Raw genomic sequence first — 19,071 nt, forward strand, 5'->3', positions numbered from 1 at the left:
TTTTTGTCCCATTTTGGACGACATACTAAACTATGACGTTTTTGTCCCAATTTGGACGACATACTAAACTATGACTTTTTTGTCCCATTTTGGACGACATACTAAACTATGACATTTTTGTCCCATTTTGGACGACACATGACGTTTTTTTCACATTTTGGACGATTTCAGATTTAGGTCTCGGCTGCTGGGGGACCTCTCTTGATGCACTGAGCCCTTCTCTACCTACCTTTGTATTTACTATATATACCATCACTGCATGGCATTCACTCTGTTTCCCCCCATGTCCTCCTCCGAGTGTCCCTGGTCCCAGATCTGAATGATTCCGATTTGTGGTTGTTGTCCCACCAACTGACTTAGTCTCCATCATGTCCACTGTGGGATGCTGCTGCTGACTTTCCTGCAGTCCACTGCTTCCAGCTGCCAATTTCCACCAGTCTACTCTGCATCGCCCTTACTATACATGATATTCTCATCTACACACTGTCTGCATCTTACTACCAGCTATATATGTAATATATTTAATGCCAGAGCCTTACACCATAACAGTAAACTTATGAATCAGCTTCGGTGTTAGCTTGTACTTTGTATGTATCATCTATGTTACTCTGATCATGTATATATCCCAATGTGTGTTATATGTTTGCTTGTCCTCCACCCCCCCCTCGTCTCCCATCCCCCTCGACCTATTCTGTCCCTCTCAACCCAAGAGCCAGCAGCAGATGGGTCCCCTCATATGAGCCGGGTTCTGCTCAAGGTTTCTTCCTGTTAAAAGGGATTTTTTTTCTTGCCACTGTTGCCTTAGGGCTTGCTCTGAGGGTTTCAGGCATATGGGTCCTGTAAAGCGTCTTGAGACAATCTGAATTGTAATTGGTGCTGTATGAATAAAATCGAATTGCAAATTATGGAGCCATTTTGCCACACATATGTGCAAGTCCTATAAAATATGAAGTTTTTCACCAGTTCTGATGTGTGTGCAAATTTCCAGGAGTTTTTGAGTATGTTCAGGCCTTCAAAAATGAGATTTTTTGGGGCAAAAAATAATTCCTTGCATTCCAATTGGGCTGTAACTAGAGTCAAAAATAAGATGCATGAAGCAGATTTCAGCTGAGAAAAATGTGTATAACATGAGCGCACTTGCATCAGCAAACTGCACACACCTCTGTGTCAGGAGCTCATTTATTAGGATGTCCCAGTGATGAGGCACACATACAGAGAAAAAATCAATAAGTGGATGATGCACTAACATAACATATTGTTTAGCAGTTGATACCTTCCTTCAAAAACAACATCAAACGAATCAATCTCTATGGCCATTGTATATCAGTGAAAATAAATCAGATGCTACAGTATGCAGTAACTGTCCATTTGGTTATTGTTGGTTTGATACAGACAGAAAACTGTCTTTTGGGTTAGGAGAGCAGAAAGCAGGGGCTTTGTGGTTATCTGGACACCCTGATCAGGCAAAATAACGTCAAAGTAAATGCTTTAGTATTGATCTGGTTAAAGCCCCCACTGGTGCAAAGCAAGTGGTATACTAGTGTGTATGCAGGCTACGTGTTTCGCAGACAGTAATCTGCACCTACTGTAGTCTGGAAAACCCATCTCAAGGATGGAAACTGAGTCGCAGCTCTGAAACTCTGGCTAAATCAGTCTGTCTCATATCAAATGATGTGCAGTATGAGAACTATGTTATGTTGCTAGGTCAGTTTCCTTAAAGAGGAATAGAGGTTAGTATCCAAGAAGTAACTTTACTGCAGGTATAAAGCCTTTAGTCGCTATTCAGGTAAAAGAAATGCTCAACTCTTGTTTCTTAAGTCCATAATAATCTGTAGTTAGCTTTGAGGTAGATGAGCGTCTCCAGGTTCTTTGGTAAGACACAGCCTCTCTCCGGCAGCAGGCAGCGCCCTGCTGTAGTGAAAATGCTCTCCACCACAGTGCCACAGGCAGGTATGGTAAATGCTCTCTTGGCCACCTGGGCAAGCAGAGGAAAGTCAATAGCTTTACGCCGCCAGTAATGCAAAGCCTCCTCATCTGTAGGTTCCTCACGAAGGTAGACGGCCAGCTCCTGTTCTAGGCTCTTAGCCTGTGTGGTGGGTCTCTGCTTGATGAAAGAGAACAGCTTGCAGGGCCGAGAAAGTGAGGAGACCGGTGATGGAGCCGTGGCAGGAGGAGTCTGGGACTGAGGATGAAGGTCAGTGTTGAGGTCTATGGGGCTGGAGGCTGTGGAAGGTTTGGACAACTCCTCTACGAGAACTTGTCTGTGCCAGTCGGGGTTGCTGCTCCATGTAAGCTTGAACTGAGGGTCCAGGGTGGTGGCAGTGATGTAGAGAGGGTTTTCTAGGATTGGGGACAGTAGACGCTCCACAGCCTGGCTGAGGCCCGCCAGGAGGGCAGGGCAGTGGGGGGTTGACGTCTCAGAGAGGTGCTTACGGAGGCCCAGGACACAAGGCAGAGCCAGGCTGATGGACACATGTCTGTCTGTCTGTAGGTCTGCCTGTCTGTCTCCCTGAACCATATCCCAGGCCTCGGTGAAGGGCTCCAAAGTGTCGGTGAGCTCCCTCAGCAGGACTCTCTCTGCTCCACCCAGCGCCAGCTCCCCCGGACCGCTCATCTCCTCCAGGAACTCCACCGAGTCCAGCAGCCGCCGAAGGACCTTCATTAGAACAAAGAACAAAAAATTAATCTATTTTTAAAGCTGCGGAAATGTGCTCTTGATTAGGTTTTTTTTTTTTTTGCAGAAAGGCCACCATTTCTCAATGACACGTCTAAAAAAATCCATATCACTGTCTGTAAACTTTACACTATCGACACTTTATTTACACCCCTCCTAGCATTTACACTGAATATATAATCCACAAAAAACATCCTAAGGCATTATTAGGTACTTGTATACATATATTCTGTCTGTAACTAATGCAACTGGTGGTAAAATGGTGATGATATAATATAATATGTCATAGCTGTGATCATACTAAACTGAAATCCATGAATGCACACACAGTCCTTATATCTGTTTGTAGCTACCTTTAAGTGTGCAATTAATTCAACTGTCCATATACTGCGTCTAAATGCTAGAATGGGTGTTGTAATGCATAATACAAACATTAGACATGACTTATTGATATTGTTACGTGCCTTAAGCTGAGCAGCCCAATCTCTCGCTGCGTCGGAGAGGTTTCCTGGACCCCCCATCGTCAGCCCTGGACCATCAAACACCTGGTTGAGCTTCTCAGGCGGGACAGCAGAGGTAATGTAATTGTAGAAGCAGGCGGCCTTGGCCAGCGTGGAGGAGAGCTGAGGACAAGAGCGCAGCCCCTCTCTGACACACTGCTCAAGACATCGAGAGAAACAGTCCACCCGAGAAACTCCCAAACCCTGCTCCCACGAGTCCTCCCACTCCCCCTCCTCTCCACAGTCACCGTGGCCGTTCCTGACGCCTTGCTCCGCGTCATTATTGCCGTTGTCCAGCGCTTCCTCGTCGTCTCCGTCCTGACTGTTGGCAAGAGGAGCTGAAAGCAGGAAACCGGGAAGACAGCACGGCTTTAGGGTCGCTGTAGCCAGGAGAGGGTCGGCGACGACGCGGAAGGCTCTCCCCGACACGCCGTGAGAGTGACACACTTCATCAAAATCTGAAAGCACTCGACTCCCAGTGTTGCCGCCGGTCAGTGGAAGGCACGCCAGGAGGGCTGAGCGCATCTGCCAGTCAGATGTAAGGAAGTGGCAGGTGACACCAAGGTACCTACAGGAGAAGAGAGAGAGAAATCTTCAGTGAGGGATTCAAACCAAGCTGTCATTTTGTTGCTTCTGGTTTATTTTACCTCCTTACCCTGAAGTGGCTCCAGATAAGCCCCTCCAGAGATCCAGGCTGAGGCTGAGGGCGTGTGCCGAGGCCAGGGCCTGGCGGGTGGCTAGCTGGGCCTGGTAGGCGTAGGCTGGGAGGAGCTGGCTCTGGATGTAGTGCTGGGGCTCGGGAGTGTAGCGAGGCTCCAGGAGCTGAAGCAACTCTCTGAAGCCTCGATTCTCCACGATGGACACCGGCTGCAGATCACGCACGATCATCTTAGCTATAGCCTCAGAAATCAAAACCTAGGGGAAAAAACAACAACATTTGTTATATGTGATGATTTCATGGACAAACTATGTAGCAGGAGTTCAGAAATAGCAGGACAGCTATTTAGGAATTTCAAGCAGTGATGGATTTCAGCACACACCTGACGGGGGTCGTGTCTGTCAAACTTGGTCACCCCTCCTCCAGAGCCTCCTCCTGCTGCTCCCTCAAGAGTTCCCATTCCTCCAACATTCCCTCCTCCCCCTCCTCCTCCCCCCCCTCCAGTACTGATGGGGAGAGCATAGCGGGCATTCCCTCCGTTGGTGGTGAAACTGTGCAGGGAAGCGGAGGAGTAACCCTCTCGCTTCATATCCTTCCTTTTCACAAAGTCATCATACATAGCCTGGTGCTTCCGCTGTGAATGGGAGAGAGATGTTGACATGCAGGACATTTCATTTTAGGTGTGTTCAGCGTTGCCATGTGTACATTTCTATAGGAGAAGGCACAGTATGGGTAACCCCCCTACCCCCGACCTACCCACCCACCCACCAGCCTCCTTTGCAGAGAAGCAACAGACTGTCTGTTCATACAGCTGACCCTTCATGCACACAGAGACGCTGCAGAAACAGCTGATGCTGACAGAACTATGAGAGGACTGATAATGAGAGTTAAACGCTGTGTTCCTGTGTGTCAACAGCCACATGTAGCATCACATTTGGAAATCATTACCTTGAGATGCGTTACGAAGTTGGACGTGACGCTCCGCTTCGCCTGGATTCTGGTGCCACAAGCCTTACAGTTGGACTCGATTTTGCCATTTTCGCCCTCGAACACAATATTAAAGTAATCCAGAATGGACACCTTGGAGACTGACGCCATTAGAGCGATCGAGTCCTGTGCTCCGGAGTGAAAATCAACTTGCGATCAAGGGCAATTGAGTCTGAGGCATCAATCTCACCTCGCCTCCGATCATGAGCGCAGGCCAGAGTGTTTACTTCCCAATCCGCCTATGGAGACATCCACACACACACAAAAATGTTGCTGCGCAGACAAAAGGGGGTAAAAAAAAATGATTTCATGCAGGAGTTGCGTCGCTTTCAGGTCCAAAAATCGACCACGATCTGGCTACACGGACTGCTGCGGATGTCTGGAAACATCAATAATAGAATAGCGAGGCCACATCCGTCGCTTTCTGCGCTCCCATCCGCCGTTCGGACGCAAGTGACGGGGAGGCTGAGCGCTGCGTTACACGGAGGCATATATTCTAACTGGAGCAGGAAGTCCACACAATAAACGGGACTTTCGTTTCCTATTTCGACAGTTCCCGGTAACGTTCGGCCGTCCCCAGTCAAGCCGCTCGGATCGGGAGGGTGGTGGCACCCGGTCAAATGTTTTCAATTATCTCCTGTCGTTATAATGAGGCCACGGAGTTTCTCCTCATGTTCGAAGCGTTTCCAAAAGGATCTGAAGTGAAAACTGGATTGCTGTTTTGTTAATAATTCAAAATGATTCATAATTAAGTCGCAGATATTGAAAATGAAGCATTATTTCTTGCAATTCTTTAGAAAAAACAGTAACAGCACTGACACATAATGCAGTGATTGCTATTTGAAACAACAGTCAATAAAAGCATCCTGATTTAAAAGTAGATTACTTGTAAGTAATGATTGTGTATTAATGGTTGATAAGTCATTACTGTTTCTGATATAAATCAATAAAAATGACGTGTTTTTTGACAGGTTGGGGTGAAAAAAAGCCTTTTAAAGGTTGATTTAAAGCTTCTTAGTACAAAACACACACTAGAACAAAGTAATAAAAAGCCAAAATCCAGTAAACAGACAAAATGTTAAGCATAAACATAGCAAACATCAAATAAAAAGATATTAGATATCCCATAGGGTGAAAATGCCTTAAAGAAAATTTGACATAAAATGCCTGTAATCAATGTTCCCTCTAATTTTTCCTGAGTCTGAGCAAACACACAAACTCCCTGAGCGTTCCTTGGACCACTGTGAGCAACATCAGACGTGTGCACTGTGGTCACACCAGCATCACATCCATTCAAGTTACATGGTTCATTAAAAGAATCACATTACAGCATTTACATTTCTGTTAAAACACTTTGTCAACAGGAGCCAGTTGAAGGCTGCAGTGATTTTAGTGACACTACAATGTATAAGAGTGAAGTTATTGAATATTTGTCTCTCTTTACTGTTGCAGCGGTTTTGCAAATTGCAGATGGACCCTGTTCACTCCATAGACACCAATGTTATTCCTGTAGCTTGAAAGACAGCTACTTTTGATAAAACTGGGCTTGTAGCACATTGTCTGCCTTGCAACAATGGGAAAGAGGCACCGTTTATGTTTTGACAACCTATATCTAATGAGTTATTAATGCTGGAAGTGTGAATCTGTGAATATCTTTCCAACTTTACTGAACTTGGGACCACTACCACCTAAGGAGTGATATATTTAATTTTGAAAAAAGCATTTAGCCATACTTAAAGCTTTAAGTGCTTTATTAACACGGAACTAAAAATTTTGTATTGTTTTATTATCACAGGTTCTGTCTGAAAAGAGGTGGCATCATTTTAAACAGTGAAATCAAACTAATAAAATGTAATGATCAACCAGTGAGCAATACTGGATTCTGCAAAAACATAAACAACTTTTTAAAAATCTAAATCTTATCTTAACACAGTTAATGTATTAACTTATTTTTGTGTGTATGCATGTATTTATTGATTTATTTAGTACTGTTAACATATCAGAGTTCTGAGTGAGTTTTTCTTAAGATAGGCAAAGTCCATTTATTGATTACATATAGGCTATTAAATGTTTGTTAAAAACTAAAAAGCATTTTAAAACAAACAACTTAGGCATTTATTGAGTCACTAAAATACTGTAGAGTACAGACCACATCAGCATGATTATAAGCATCCTCTGGTAAATTAACAACCAGATACTGATGTCTCTCACCATATGGACTTCAGGAGATGACTGGGGGATGATAAACTGTGACCTACTGGTTGGGTTCTCTCTGTTCTCATGTTTCTTACATGTTTGTCCCCTGACAGCCGGGTTGTAATGTTTTTTGAGCAACACACCATACTATGACGTTTTTACAATGATGGTTCTACTATGAAACCAGTTTGACATGTTCAGGCGTTCTTTGTGTGAAAACTCAGAGATTTCAGGTATCAGAAGGTGGTTTTCAACTTTCTTTGTTAACTTTCTGCTTCAACTTTAAATTAAATTTCCTTCACGAAGCCAACCCTCTGGAATTCCAGGAAGCTGTGTTCCTATTGGCTGTCCAGGTGGCTGTGTTCCTATTGGCTGTCCAGGTGGCTGCTTGGTGTCATCAGGAACACCTGAGCAGCTCACTGTCTTCCTGCTTTATGTGGCTGCAGCCAAACATTTCCTCTGATTCTCTTCACCAGTGAACTGGGTTTGGCTCCATTGCTTTAGTTTGTTCTTTAGGCGTTGGCTTGCAGCTTCCAGCAGTAAAATCGTCTTTAATGTGTTTCTTGGTGTGTTTTAGGGCTTTGTACTGGATAGTTGTCTTGGTAAATGAGGTTCTTTAGCCACAGTTAGCACATGGTGCTAATGTGTGCAGTGATTAGTGGATTTGGTGCAGCTGAGTTGTGTCTTTATCTTGGCTGTAGTGATTCTTCAGAGGTTTTTGGTCAGACACATTCTGTATTCTTGTTTGTGAACCCACGTTGGTTGTCCAGAAGGTAAGAGTTCCTGTCCTGATTCTCTGTTCTCAGAGGTTCTCTGGTAGGCTGCAGGAGACTTTAGTGTTTGGGTTCTGCTAGTTTGGTTTTTGTACTGTTTCATTTGGATGACTATCTTGAGGCCCCTCCATGTGGTTTAGTGAGGTTTTCTGGAACAGTTCTACAAAGCAACCTGCAGCAGAAGAGACTTTGAGAGTTTTTAGGAAGTTCTGGAGAGCAGACTTTAGAGCAGCAGAAACATTTGTCAGCAGTTTGAGCAGGAGAAGGTGAGCTTCAGAGTAGAAATGAGGAGAAGGAAACCTTCTTGACCCGTGTGGTGAGGTCCTGTACCAAGAGTTTGAGCAGGTTGTGAAGAGTCTGTAGTTCTTTCCCATGTGAGCCCAAGAAGACTTCAATAAACTCCCTCCATCCCCTGGACACAACATATTTTATTACCATGTTAAATTTTTTTTTTTTTGAGTTTTAATCATAGTTTTAGCATAGTTTTTTTTCTCTTTGCTTGTTTAGTTTTGTAATCTGTGTGAAAGGTGCTAAACAAATAAAGTTGAATTGATAAACTGAATAATTGGCTAACTCATGATTGTGACAACAGAAGTATTTTCATTGTGATTTAAGGGTTTATTTCATTTGTAAGGTTGGGGTTAAAATCTTGACAGAAAAAGAAGATTAAATAAATAAACTACATAACAAAAAGCAATTAAATCAAAGGAAAAGAGCCTTTAATACAATAAAACTTTTTAAAAGTTTTATTAAAAAGTATTTTTAAATGTTTAATATTCTTCTTGTTTGTGTTTTTTAAATGTTTAATATTCTTCTTGTTTAATTGTATTTTTTAAATGTGTAATTATCAAAAAATATTTTATCTGTAATTTTGAATATTTATATTTTAAAAATTGTTTAATTTCATACTTACATGTATTGTATCTTGTTTAATTATCTAATTCAACATTTTGTCTGTTTAATATCATTTAATTGTATTTAATGTTTAACCATATTAAAAAGACAAAATATTGAATTAGACAATTAAACAAGATACAATACATGTAAGTATGAAATTAAACAAAATTTTTAAAATACAAATATTCAAAATTACAGATAAAATATTTTCGATAATTACATATTTAAAAAATACAATTAAACAAGAAGAATATTAAACATTTAAAAAACACAATTAAAATGGAAGAATATTAAACATTTTAAAAAATACAAAACATTTAATTAGATTATTAAACCTTTAAAAAGGCAAAACATTTAATTAAAAAATTAAATGTTTAATTAGAAAATTACATCTTAAAGACAATAAAACTTCAAATAGGAATGAAACAGAAAATACAATGAAGCATTTAAAAAGAAAATTAAACATTAAAAGGTGGTAAAACATGTAAAAAGAAAAACCTTAAAGATTTAATCGAAAAATTAAATATTGGAAAGAAAAAAAATTCAAACAAGCCAATAAAACATTTGAGAAAACAATTAAACATTAAAAAGACAAAACATTTCAAAATCAAATCAGACATTAGAAAAGAATAAAAGGTGAGAAAAGAGCAAAACTAAACATTTAAGAAGAATCAAACTAAAGGCAAAACATTTGAAAAGACACCAGTTAGACTTTAGAAGATCAAATTAAACAGAAGAGACAATAAAACGATCAAAAAGAGCAAAAACAGATAAACGTCTTACAGCGTTTTCTAGTCTGAAATGAAAACATCAAGTTGTTTCTTCAAACATTTCCTCTTTCTATGTTCTTGGTTTGATTGTGGACAGATTTACTAAGTGCCCATTTCAGAAAACTGCTTTCCAGATAAAGTCTACTAGTAGTTGAAGGCATCGATCAAACTAATGTTACCTTCTGATCTCCACAAACTTTACTCTTCAGTGAAGAGAATCAAAGTTTGTTCAGGATTTCTAAAAAACCCACAGGTGAAGGTCTGAGAAGAACTCAGATGGACGGTCTAAATGTGAAATCAAGACTCATGGTCACAAGTTTTAAGGCTTCTGTTAACCAGAAAGTTCAAACTAACGGAGAAGTATTGAGAAACTTTTACAATTTCAGTCCTCAGACTGTCTGAAGGTTCAAACTAACAGAGAACTACTCAAGAAATTTTAAGATTTCAGTCCTCAGACTGTGGAAAGGTTCAAACTAACAGAGAACTACTCAGGAACTTCGAAGATATCAGTCCTTGGACTGTCTGAAAGTTAAATCTAACAGAGAACTACTGTGGGGCTGAGAAAATTTCAGCCCTCAGACTGTGTGAAAGCTCAGGTCCTGAGGACTCGGGAGGTCTGGAGGCTTGGAAAGTCTTGGAACTGAGGGTTCCACCCTCCAGCACAAAGGCTGAAGTCCCACCTCCTGACAAAAACGGTCAAGTCGAGACTCAAGTTAAAAAAAAAAATCAAAAACGACAAAAAATAGATGATAAATGCGCAAAAAAAAGAAGAATTAGTATCTGAGCGTATAGCTCAGGGGAAAAGAAGACGGACTACCAAGTGGAAGGTCGCAGGTTCAAGACCCGCCACTGGCAGTTTTCTTTCTTTGTCTTTGTCAGGATTTTGAGAAAATTTAAGAAGTGTCTGGTCTTGAACCAGCGACCTGCAGCTCCATAGGCAAATCCTTAACTCACTGAGCTACAGATCAGATAAAAAGAAATAAATTCGTCCTCCCTTTGGCATCGTAGTTTCCGAAGTGACCACATGGGTGGAGCCAAGGCGGAGTCTGGGTGGAGTCAGGGCGGAGAGTAGGTGGGGAGGTGGGTGGCGGCCTCCCCCCTCTACTCCCCCACCGCCCACCACACCGTCCCCCGCCCGACGAGTTCTTCGAGTCTCCACGAGTTCTTCGAGTCTCGACAGGTTTTCCCGAGTTTCTGGAGTTTCCACGAGGTCGGAGGCAGAACAAGTTGTCATGAAGAGGTGTTGAAGTCGGCCAGGATGGAGTGAATTTTTACAGCGACTAGAAGGAAGACGACTAGAACAGCAGGTCTTTAACCACCATCCATAAAATCCATGGAGTCTGTTCCAGAGAAATGAAGGAAGGTCAACTTTTATCAACCTCCATCCAGATGTTCAACTTGATATCTTTACTTGTAGATTTTTAGCACCACGAATCTTTAGTATCACACTTTATTATCATTTATTAGGACTTTAATGGAATCCACCAGCAAATTTACTTTTTGTTGACAAACTTTATTCTTGTCGTCGTGGGACTGCAGTATTTTAAACTGTTCCTTCTCTTTGACCTCATGTTTGTTAGTTTTAGTGGAGAATCTTATTTTAGTTGTCGATTAGTCTCTTAAAAACCAAATAATAAATTGGATTAGTCAAGAGGTTTAAATTTCTTACTTTGTCATATTTTAAATATGACAAAAAATATATAAAAATAAAGCGTCTTGAGACAATTTGACCTGTAATTGGCGTTATATAAATAAAACTGAATTTAAATTGTATGTATCTTGTAATGTTGGAGTAATTCAGCCATATATGTTGGAAAACATATTTTCTTTGTCCATTAATCTGTTGATTGTTTTCTCCAGTAATTCATTTCTTGTTTTGGTTTATAAAATGTCAAACCCAAATATATTCAGTTTACTGTCATAAAAACCAAAAAGATTTACATTCATGATGCAGGAATCAGGCGATTTTTCACTTTTTATCTTAGTTTAGTCAGAAAGATAGTTGATAATGTGTGAATTGTTGCAGCTTGTGAGCTATAGAAGGTTTTAATCTTTGGGGCCGAGTGTCAAAAAACATTTAGAAACCAACATCAACAAAACACTCAACAAAGTTTTGAACATCATTAAAGGGAAATCCAACTTTTGCATAACAATGTCTAATTAAAGGACATTTATTTCCAATGTAAATGTGTGATATTCATCCTCTGGAGCTTTCTCTTCACATCGTCTTCCACCTGGACTGGTTTGGTCGGGAGCATGTGCAACAAACATTTGAAAAACTGCACTTTAACATCAATGAATGACACTGAAGTTTAATCTCTACATGAGTCTGGATGTGCTGCTCTGTCATTAACTCCTAAGTTTAGGGAAAGTTCAAACAAAAGAGAACAGTTCAGATCAGACTTGAGAATGAGCTGATTTTGAACAAACATCTCAGACTTTCTGAGCTTCAGCACCTCTAGCAAGATATTTTAACAACAAGCAACTCAAGAGATCCAGAAGTTGGAGAGAGTTAGCTTTAGCTGAGCCAAAGAACATGTGGGACGCTAACCTAGCAAACATTTCAGACTTTCCTCTGTGAATTCTGAGAAATAATTTACTATTTAATGACAGAGCTACACATCTTAACTCAGTCTCATTAAAACAGACTCTAATTCAGTGTCATCCATCCATATTAAAGTGCAGTTACCCAAAATGTTTGTTGCATGAGCTCCAACAAAACCTGTCCAGGTAGAAGGCCACTTTGACAAACAGGAAGTGGAAGATTCCAAGCAGATTTATAGAAGGGGGAACCGGACTGTACTAAGTTTGGTTGAGTAAAGAGGGGTGTTTTGTGGGTTTTTAAGGCTGATAATGATTATTAGTGAGACATTTGGAGTAGATTCATTTGCAGTAAATGAAAGTATTTAAAATCTTGGAGTTAAACTTAGAAGAACACAAACTCTAACAGAAAACTTTGATACGTTTTTGTTTTGTTTACAGATGTTAAAGGAGTTTTATTCGTGACGTATAACCAATCAAATCACTCCAGAAGACAGAGCGACCACAGGTAGATAAAGGTTCAGAGCCAAAGTAGCACCATTTTTAAATGTATTTATTACTGTAAATCAGTAAAAAATAAAATACTGATAATCAGTAAATAAGTCAGCCCACAATTACTACAATTCTACAATGTATGTCTCTTTGCTTTGACTTGTTATTTGTACAATATACGATGTATATTATGCTGTTTTTTCATCCCAAAGGTTATACTATGATGTTTTCTAAGAGACATACGATGCTACTCTGCTTGTTCTGGCCCTGCACTCCTCCTCTGTTGTTTTCTGGATTGTACTCAGCTGCATGCCTTCGTCCACCCGGCCTCCGTTGACTCGTCCCGCCTGCCGTCTCTGGAGCTGAAGCTGGATTGGAACAGACCAAAGTACAGTCCAATCACGATGTCAGCTGCCTCTCAAAAGGTTCCTTCATCTGGCAGGTGGTTGCACTTCTTCTGAAGGGAAGCTGAGCTGGCCCGGCAGAACTTTGGAGATGTGTTCCAGTGGTTGGTGGATGTGTGGGGAGATAGAGAGGGACCTTCAAATTGTTCAAAAAGGAAAACAGGGAACCCATTGTTAGTTTTAGTTTAGGGTGCTACTGCAGTGTGTTTTTGGGCTTGAAGAGGTGAACAGGAAGAGGTTTTTTTTCGTATTGATTATCTTTTACGTTGTTCCTGGTTGGAATGCCCATCAATGTCAACATGAAGTTCACTTTTAGTTCTGTTTATTTTTATTTTACTAACACCCATTCGTTTTTAACCCCCTCACATGTTGTGTTGTTGTAAACTTACTCTTTCAAATAAATTCTTGTCTAACCCTCTGGAAAGCAGCGTTTGGACTGTTTTTGTGTTGCTCCTCATCTACTGACAGCTGTGGCCTAAAGGCTATACTGTGACATTTTTAGAGTGACATGCTATACTATGATGTTTGTTGGGCAACACACTATACTATAGGCTTTTTTAATTGACATATTACTGACCTTTTTTTGTTTTAGTTTTTTTTGGTGTTTTTTAGCAACATATTATAAGAATTTGAACAGTTGTAAAACTTACTATACGTTTACTTGTGCAATGAAATATTATTCTATGGCATTTTTTAGACGACATATTATACTCTGATGTTTTCTTGAATAACATACTATTTTGACAATATACTGCACTATGACATTTTTTGAACCACATATCATACATGACAATTTTATGCAACATCCTATCACTTTGCGCTTTTTGAACCACATAATAATCTATGTTTTGTTTTTTTTTCTTGCCAACATGCTGTACTATGAACTACAGGCCATACTATGTTATTCTTGAGTAAAGTATACTATACTTTGACATTTTCTGAACTACATCCTACACTATGACGTTATACACAGAGTGCTTTGGTTACATGTTGATTTATAATCTGGATTTTTTTTCTGTTTTGTTTTTTGACGGGATTACCACAGACCTGACCGTTAACACCGTCGACACCCACCTCAGGGAGACGCTGCCTAAAATCTCAAGGCTGCTTGGTCGTGGTCTTTCTGGCACGTACTCTTCCAAGATGAGCCGGGAAGTTTAACACTGATGGAATGACACCAGGTCTAAGCCGACAAACTTCCAATTCCTCCTCAACCCATAGTCTCTGGGAAACCTACATGGAGTAAGAAAAGTAAACAGAGAAGTAATTAAGTCTGTACACAACATATTAAAAAGAAATCATGCTAATAAATTAAGTACAAATAACCGAATTTGCCAATATACTGGAGACCAGAGCTATTTAATTTGATAAGTATAACCTTGTTTAGTAACATTTCAATTATTTGAGAGCAGTCCTAAAGAACTGCCTGTAATCCTAATCATAAAATGGGTTTGGAGGAAGAACACAGATGGTAATCTGGATATATATGAGTTAGGATTTGTAACTACTATTGGTAGTATTGGTGGTAGTAATAGCAATGTGACTACTACTACTAGTAGTGGTAGTACATTACTGCTGCTGATACTGGCACTGCTACTACAACTTGGAATACTATTACAAATGCTGATACTACTTCTATGACTCTAACAGCTATTTTATACTACTACTGCTTGTACTTTTAGTATTACTACTACTGCTTGTACAACTATACTACAGCTACTATTAATCGTCTGGTATTTGCTTGTAAAGCTGCTAGCTCACCTTAGTGTTTTGCTAGTGGCTAACCGCTCGCCTTAGCACACAGCTCAAAGGGGCGTGTCCTATCTACTCATTCATATCTATGAGAACAATGGTGGCTGCACATAAGGACGCCTGACGTTGATTAGCTGCGTAAATACCATTATATACAGTCTATGGTAAATACGTATGTGAATCGCATCATTGGCTGCAGCAGCCAGTCACTGGTCACTCACTGACTCACACTGAAAAATAGCACAGAATGAATTGTTACATTCTTATTTTATTTTCAATTTAGGTTGGATTTTTTGTGTGTGTGCGCGGAGACCGTGTCAGCAGTGCGCAATTGCGCACACGCGCAGCTTAGAGGGAACAGTGCCTGTAATGCAATAAAAGACATGAAAGTTAATCATGAAATGAAATGTCACTATAATCACTTAAAAAAAACCTTCAGTTATTTCACAAAGGATTGGTTAATTTATCTACAATTTAATATTGTTTGAGAACATCATATTTATTCATTTAATATTGAACATTTTGGGATTCATAAATCTGGAGAAGGGTTGCAGAGGTTTGGAGCCTAAATCTATTTAAAAACAACATTTATTAATGGATTACTAACACGTGTAACTTTATTATTTCCAAATGAACAGCTTTCTACAAGCTGCCAACAATGAAACTGAAGCAGACTTTTGAAAAGTGGCATTTAGACGTGACATGTTGATAATGGCATAAAACATCATCCAGTAAACGTTGTGGAAATGAATTATTGATCAAATAAAATCTTATTGCAATGACTTGAATTTCAACATATTATTCAGGTATTTCACAAATTGTTGGTCAATTTAGCTCTATTTTATACAGATAACAGTATGATTATTCATTTCATAACCTCATTTTCATTCCATAACTCTGCAGAGGATCTGGGTCAAAATGTATTTAATAACATTTTTTAATGAATTACCAACACTCCAGTGTTACCAAATTAACAGCTTTCTACATGCTGCCAACCCTAAATTAATTTGGTTTATGCATCATAACTGATCAATTTCTTGACAATTAATAAAGTCATTAATTAAAACTTATAAAAGGGTCTCTTATCAGGAAGTAGTAGCAGCCATTTATTAGAAACACATTTAAATTAGAAATCCTCAAATACAGCATGTACAAATACAGCTAAAATAAACCACACAAATACCAGTACAACAGCACAAGATCAGTCATAATCTACTACCAATCAGTCAGTGTACGTCTGTATTGTCCATTTCCAGTTCTATCAGGAGAATCACTGCTGAGTTCATTAGAATCATAATCTACCGACTCTCTGTGACTGGAAGTTCCTCTCCATTCACCACCTGTTCTGACTCAATAGAGTTATTTAGTCGACCACCTTGTCTAGCTGAGCTGCTGAGCCGTTCTTCTGCAGCATGTTTGTTTTTCAAGCCATCCTTCAGCTCCTGTCTGGCGTTTAAAACTGCAGTCTGGAGCGTCGCAATCTCAGCAGACAGTTCTATCACTGAGAAAAGATGAAGAACGACAAACAGGATTTACTAGCAGCACACAAAGAGCTGTTCATCTCGCACAAACGCATAAAACTATCATTATCCAGAGAAAAACTACAATCGCATTTTTATATACCAGACCTGGGTTTGTTGTACACTTTGAGTGATTCATAAAAACATTGATTTTTTTCAGAAATTTTATTTGATGTGATGACTTTTGTGAATCATGTCTCTTTGCCCAATTTAGACTTCAAATGACTTATACTTCCAAAGACCTTCAATGAATTTCTTTACCTGTATCGAAGCCTAATTATCAATGCATCATCATCTGTGTTCATCTATTGTTGTAAGTGCACACATGCAGTTATAATGTACACATTTAGTATAAGATCCCTATGTGCTGAAAACTCACACAATTTGGAAAATACAACCAAATACAGGAATATGACAAGTCGTAGAATGGCAACCTGAACTAATAACCAAAACAAAATATGTTTCCATGGGACACAAAAACAGCAGTGAACATGCTTTGACACACAGATGTCCATGAATAACAGATACCTTAGCTAGTCCTTGTGTGCATTTCGCCAGTTAATTTGAAATGGAGTGGTTGGTAAGCACAAACACTAACCATAAAAAAATATCTGCAATGACATCAGTTCAAATTCCTTGTTTTTTGTTGTACTCGAGGCAGATTATACTACGTGTTGTCAAAACCAGTGAATGTATTTCTCAAATCGCCCATGTTTAATTTATTTGCAACATTTTATCATAACTATGTGTGCATCTTGTCATAATAATACAAGAAAAATAAAAAATCAGGTCAAAATATTTATATTCACAAATTATGACTTACATAACATGCTTTTATGGAGAATACATGACTCCTAAAAAATGACATTACACAATGTTTAAATTAAGAGCTTTGCGTTTTTATAACTTTTGACTCAAAACTATGAGGTAAAATTAAGGTATTAAACTAAAAGATTTGACTTACTGTTTCATGATCTTAACTTGAAAGCTCAAAAACAATGAAGCAAAAAAGTACATTTGATCTTCTTGTCTGAATCAATACCTTGGGATAAACTTAAGTCAAAAAGACACAAATGCTGGTTTAGTGTATCGCATTTTAATTTAAAATCCGTAGAAACTGTCATTTCACCTCAACTTGAATCTAGCATCTCATAATTTTGACTGTGAATGAGGGGTTTAGAAAAGCATAGATTTGCTTGGACTTGTAATGTCATACCTTGTTTGAACGACAACTGTGCTTGTTTGAGAGACTGTGGCACCAAAATCCCAAACCATTTCAGTGGATCTTGCTGTAGATTGTGTTCACGTTTTCTTACTGGTTTCACTTCAGGAGCCTTCTTGCTGCTTGCATCCTCTCTTGGATCTTTTTCTGTCTTTTCCTTTTTTGGTTTGTTTCTCCTCCTGACACCTGTGTAATAAAATAGCACGACCATTAAAAAAAAAAGAGTAATTAGCTCGTGGTAGATATGAGCAGCTAACATGTTAACACACATCACCTTCTTCTTGAGGCCCAATGTCATCTATAGGTCTTAGATCTTTTGCAGACTCTTTGCTAGGCTTCTGTGTTGGTCGTTCGGTGGAGAACTGGACCTCACCATTGTCCTGCATTCTGTCACACAGGAATACAATCATAAAAAAACCTTCCAAAATTTAAAGAGCACAATAACTCACCTGGAAGCATTGATTGCCATGACACAAGTCCTATTTCTTACATTTCTTACCTTGCATTAACACAGACCAGTGGCTCCATCTCACTTGCATACTGCAGCACAGAGACTTGTTTGTTGCCCATGGAGTACCGAGCCTTGGACATTGAAAACCACCCCTTTGGTAAGACAAAACAGACATTTAGCATTTTACACGGGTGCTAAAATGCATGAACAGCACGCAAGGAAAAACACAGGCGTTCAAATTGTAAAAGAATGAGACAGAATCGGAATACGCAAACTATCAGTAAAATGGCTGATGAAAAGATGAGTAGAGGCAATACACTCCTGATTGAAGGTTAGAGGTCAAAAGTTAAGACAACTAGTGCAGAAAATTAACCATAACCTGGCTCTGATAAATAGATTCACTTGCCTTCAGTGAAATTCCAAAAATATGGTAATGTTAAATTCTAGTCCAGTGCCTATCCAGTGCATATCCACTTACGGACACGAAGTTGAAGAAACAAAACATATCAAAAAACGGAGTCTGTTAAACGTCAAAAATACTGAGAAATTGCCCCAAAACAATATGTTATAGTGTTATTTTAATTTTGTTTTTTAGCAATGTCTGGCAAAAGATTTTCCTTCGAGATTAAAACAGTTTATGTTATCTCAGTCTTAGGAATGGCATCTTGGAAAATCGTTTTTGTGCAGATTTTACATATTCTCAGACACGCAATTCTAAAGATATGTCTGAGGTTGGTGTCAAGCCTGCTTAAATGGCATTATAGTAGTAGATCCACTGTGTACTGTTCTCTGGTCTACCTGCTCTATGAGGGAGTTGAGGGTGGCTCGTTTCTCCTCCAGCAGCTCCAGTTGGTCCATGAAACGCATCAGCTTTTCGTCCAGTTGCAGAGAAGATTCTTCCACTTCAGACACATCCATCCTGAGTCTTAGTAGCAGCTCAAATACTTTTTGTTTTAACACAACTAGCAAGCAGCTCAACGCTCGTCTGAACCCGAAACAAACCCTAGCAGACGTTTAGTACTTCCGTATTGTAGCATGTGACGCATGTAGTCACGTGATTTGCATCACGCGGTCATAAAAGTAGCCCACTGCCAAAGAACAACGGGAAGCTACGATGGTTATAGATCAGTATTACAGGTTTGAAAGTTTTGCCACTGAATAATTTAAGGTAATTCCTCTAGATTATCATGTCAACCTAACATAAAACCTGAGCTGATAAAGTAACCGGACATAT

The 19,071-nt window shown here is 39.4% G+C and overlaps 2 protein-coding genes across 5 annotated transcripts; both read right to left on the bottom strand.

Annotated features, from left to right (window-relative positions):
* Positions 1–1,161: 1,161 nt before the first annotated feature.
* On the bottom strand, positions 1,162–5,448 carry si:dkey-109j17.5 (zinc finger BED domain-containing protein 4). Its single transcript, XM_023288534.3, has 5 exons — positions 4,781–5,448; positions 4,215–4,466; positions 3,830–4,089; positions 3,139–3,742; positions 1,162–2,656 (listed from the first exon to the last, which is right to left on the bottom strand). The coding sequence occupies exons 1-5, from the start codon at positions 4,928–4,930 to the stop codon at positions 1,814–1,816; spliced, it is 2,109 nt and encodes a 702-aa protein (XP_023144302.1). The 5' UTR covers positions 4,931–5,448; the 3' UTR covers positions 1,162–1,813.
* A 7,083-nt stretch (positions 5,449–12,531) lies between these two features.
* ccdc115 (coiled-coil domain containing 115) lies at positions 12,532–18,887 on the bottom strand. Of its 4 annotated transcripts, XM_023288539.3 has the most exons (7): positions 18,636–18,882; positions 17,886–17,989; positions 17,661–17,773; positions 17,381–17,572; positions 16,020–16,145; positions 13,967–14,125; positions 12,532–13,028 (listed from the first exon to the last, which is right to left on the bottom strand). In XM_023288539.3, the coding sequence occupies exons 1-6, from the start codon at positions 18,753–18,755 to the stop codon at positions 14,103–14,105; spliced, it is 678 nt and encodes a 225-aa protein (XP_023144307.1). In that variant the 5' UTR covers positions 18,756–18,882; the 3' UTR covers positions 12,532–13,028; positions 13,967–14,102. The 4 variants fall into 4 exon arrangements, with proteins under 4 accessions (XP_023144307.1, XP_023144306.1, XP_023144305.1 ...); XM_023288538.3 differs by lacking the exons at positions 12,532–13,028; positions 13,967–14,125 and adding an exon at positions 14,143–15,008 and having other exon boundaries at positions 18,636–18,884; XM_023288537.3 differs by lacking the exons at positions 12,532–13,028; positions 13,967–14,125 and having other exon boundaries at positions 15,738–16,145; positions 18,636–18,881.
* Between the last annotated feature and the right edge of the window lie 184 nt (positions 18,888–19,071).

This window comes from Amphiprion ocellaris, chromosome 8, assembly GCF_022539595.1.
Source record: "Amphiprion ocellaris isolate individual 3 ecotype Okinawa chromosome 8, ASM2253959v1, whole genome shotgun sequence".
NCBI classification, from domain to species: Eukaryota; Metazoa; Chordata; class Actinopteri; family Pomacentridae; genus Amphiprion; species Amphiprion ocellaris.

Bases quoted from the DNA above. Each gene is read 5' to 3' on its own strand.
- si:dkey-109j17.5 (XM_023288534.3), bottom strand. From the start codon at position 4,930: ATGGCGTCAGTCTCCAAGGTGTCCATTCTGGATTACTTTAATATTGTG. The intron at 4,467-4,780 runs GTAATGATTTCC...TCCCATTCACAG, and splicing joins ACTTCGTAACGCATCTCAAG to CGGAAGCACCAGGCTATGTA. The intron at 4,090-4,214 runs GTGTGTGCTGAA...TTTTTCCCCTAG, and splicing joins ACAGACACGACCCCCGTCAG to GTTTTGATTTCTGAGGCTAT.
- ccdc115 (XM_023288537.3), bottom strand. From the start codon at position 18,755: ATGGATGTGTCTGAAGTGGAAGAATCTTCTCTGCAACTGGACGAAAAG. The intron at 17,990-18,635 runs GTAGACCAGAGA...GTCTTACCAAAG, and splicing joins TCAACTCCCTCATAGAGCAG to GGGTGGTTTTCAATGTCCAA. The intron at 16,146-17,380 runs GTATGACATTAC...ATCTTTTCTCAG, and splicing joins ACAGTTGTCGTTCAAACAAG to TGATAGAACTGTCTGCTGAG.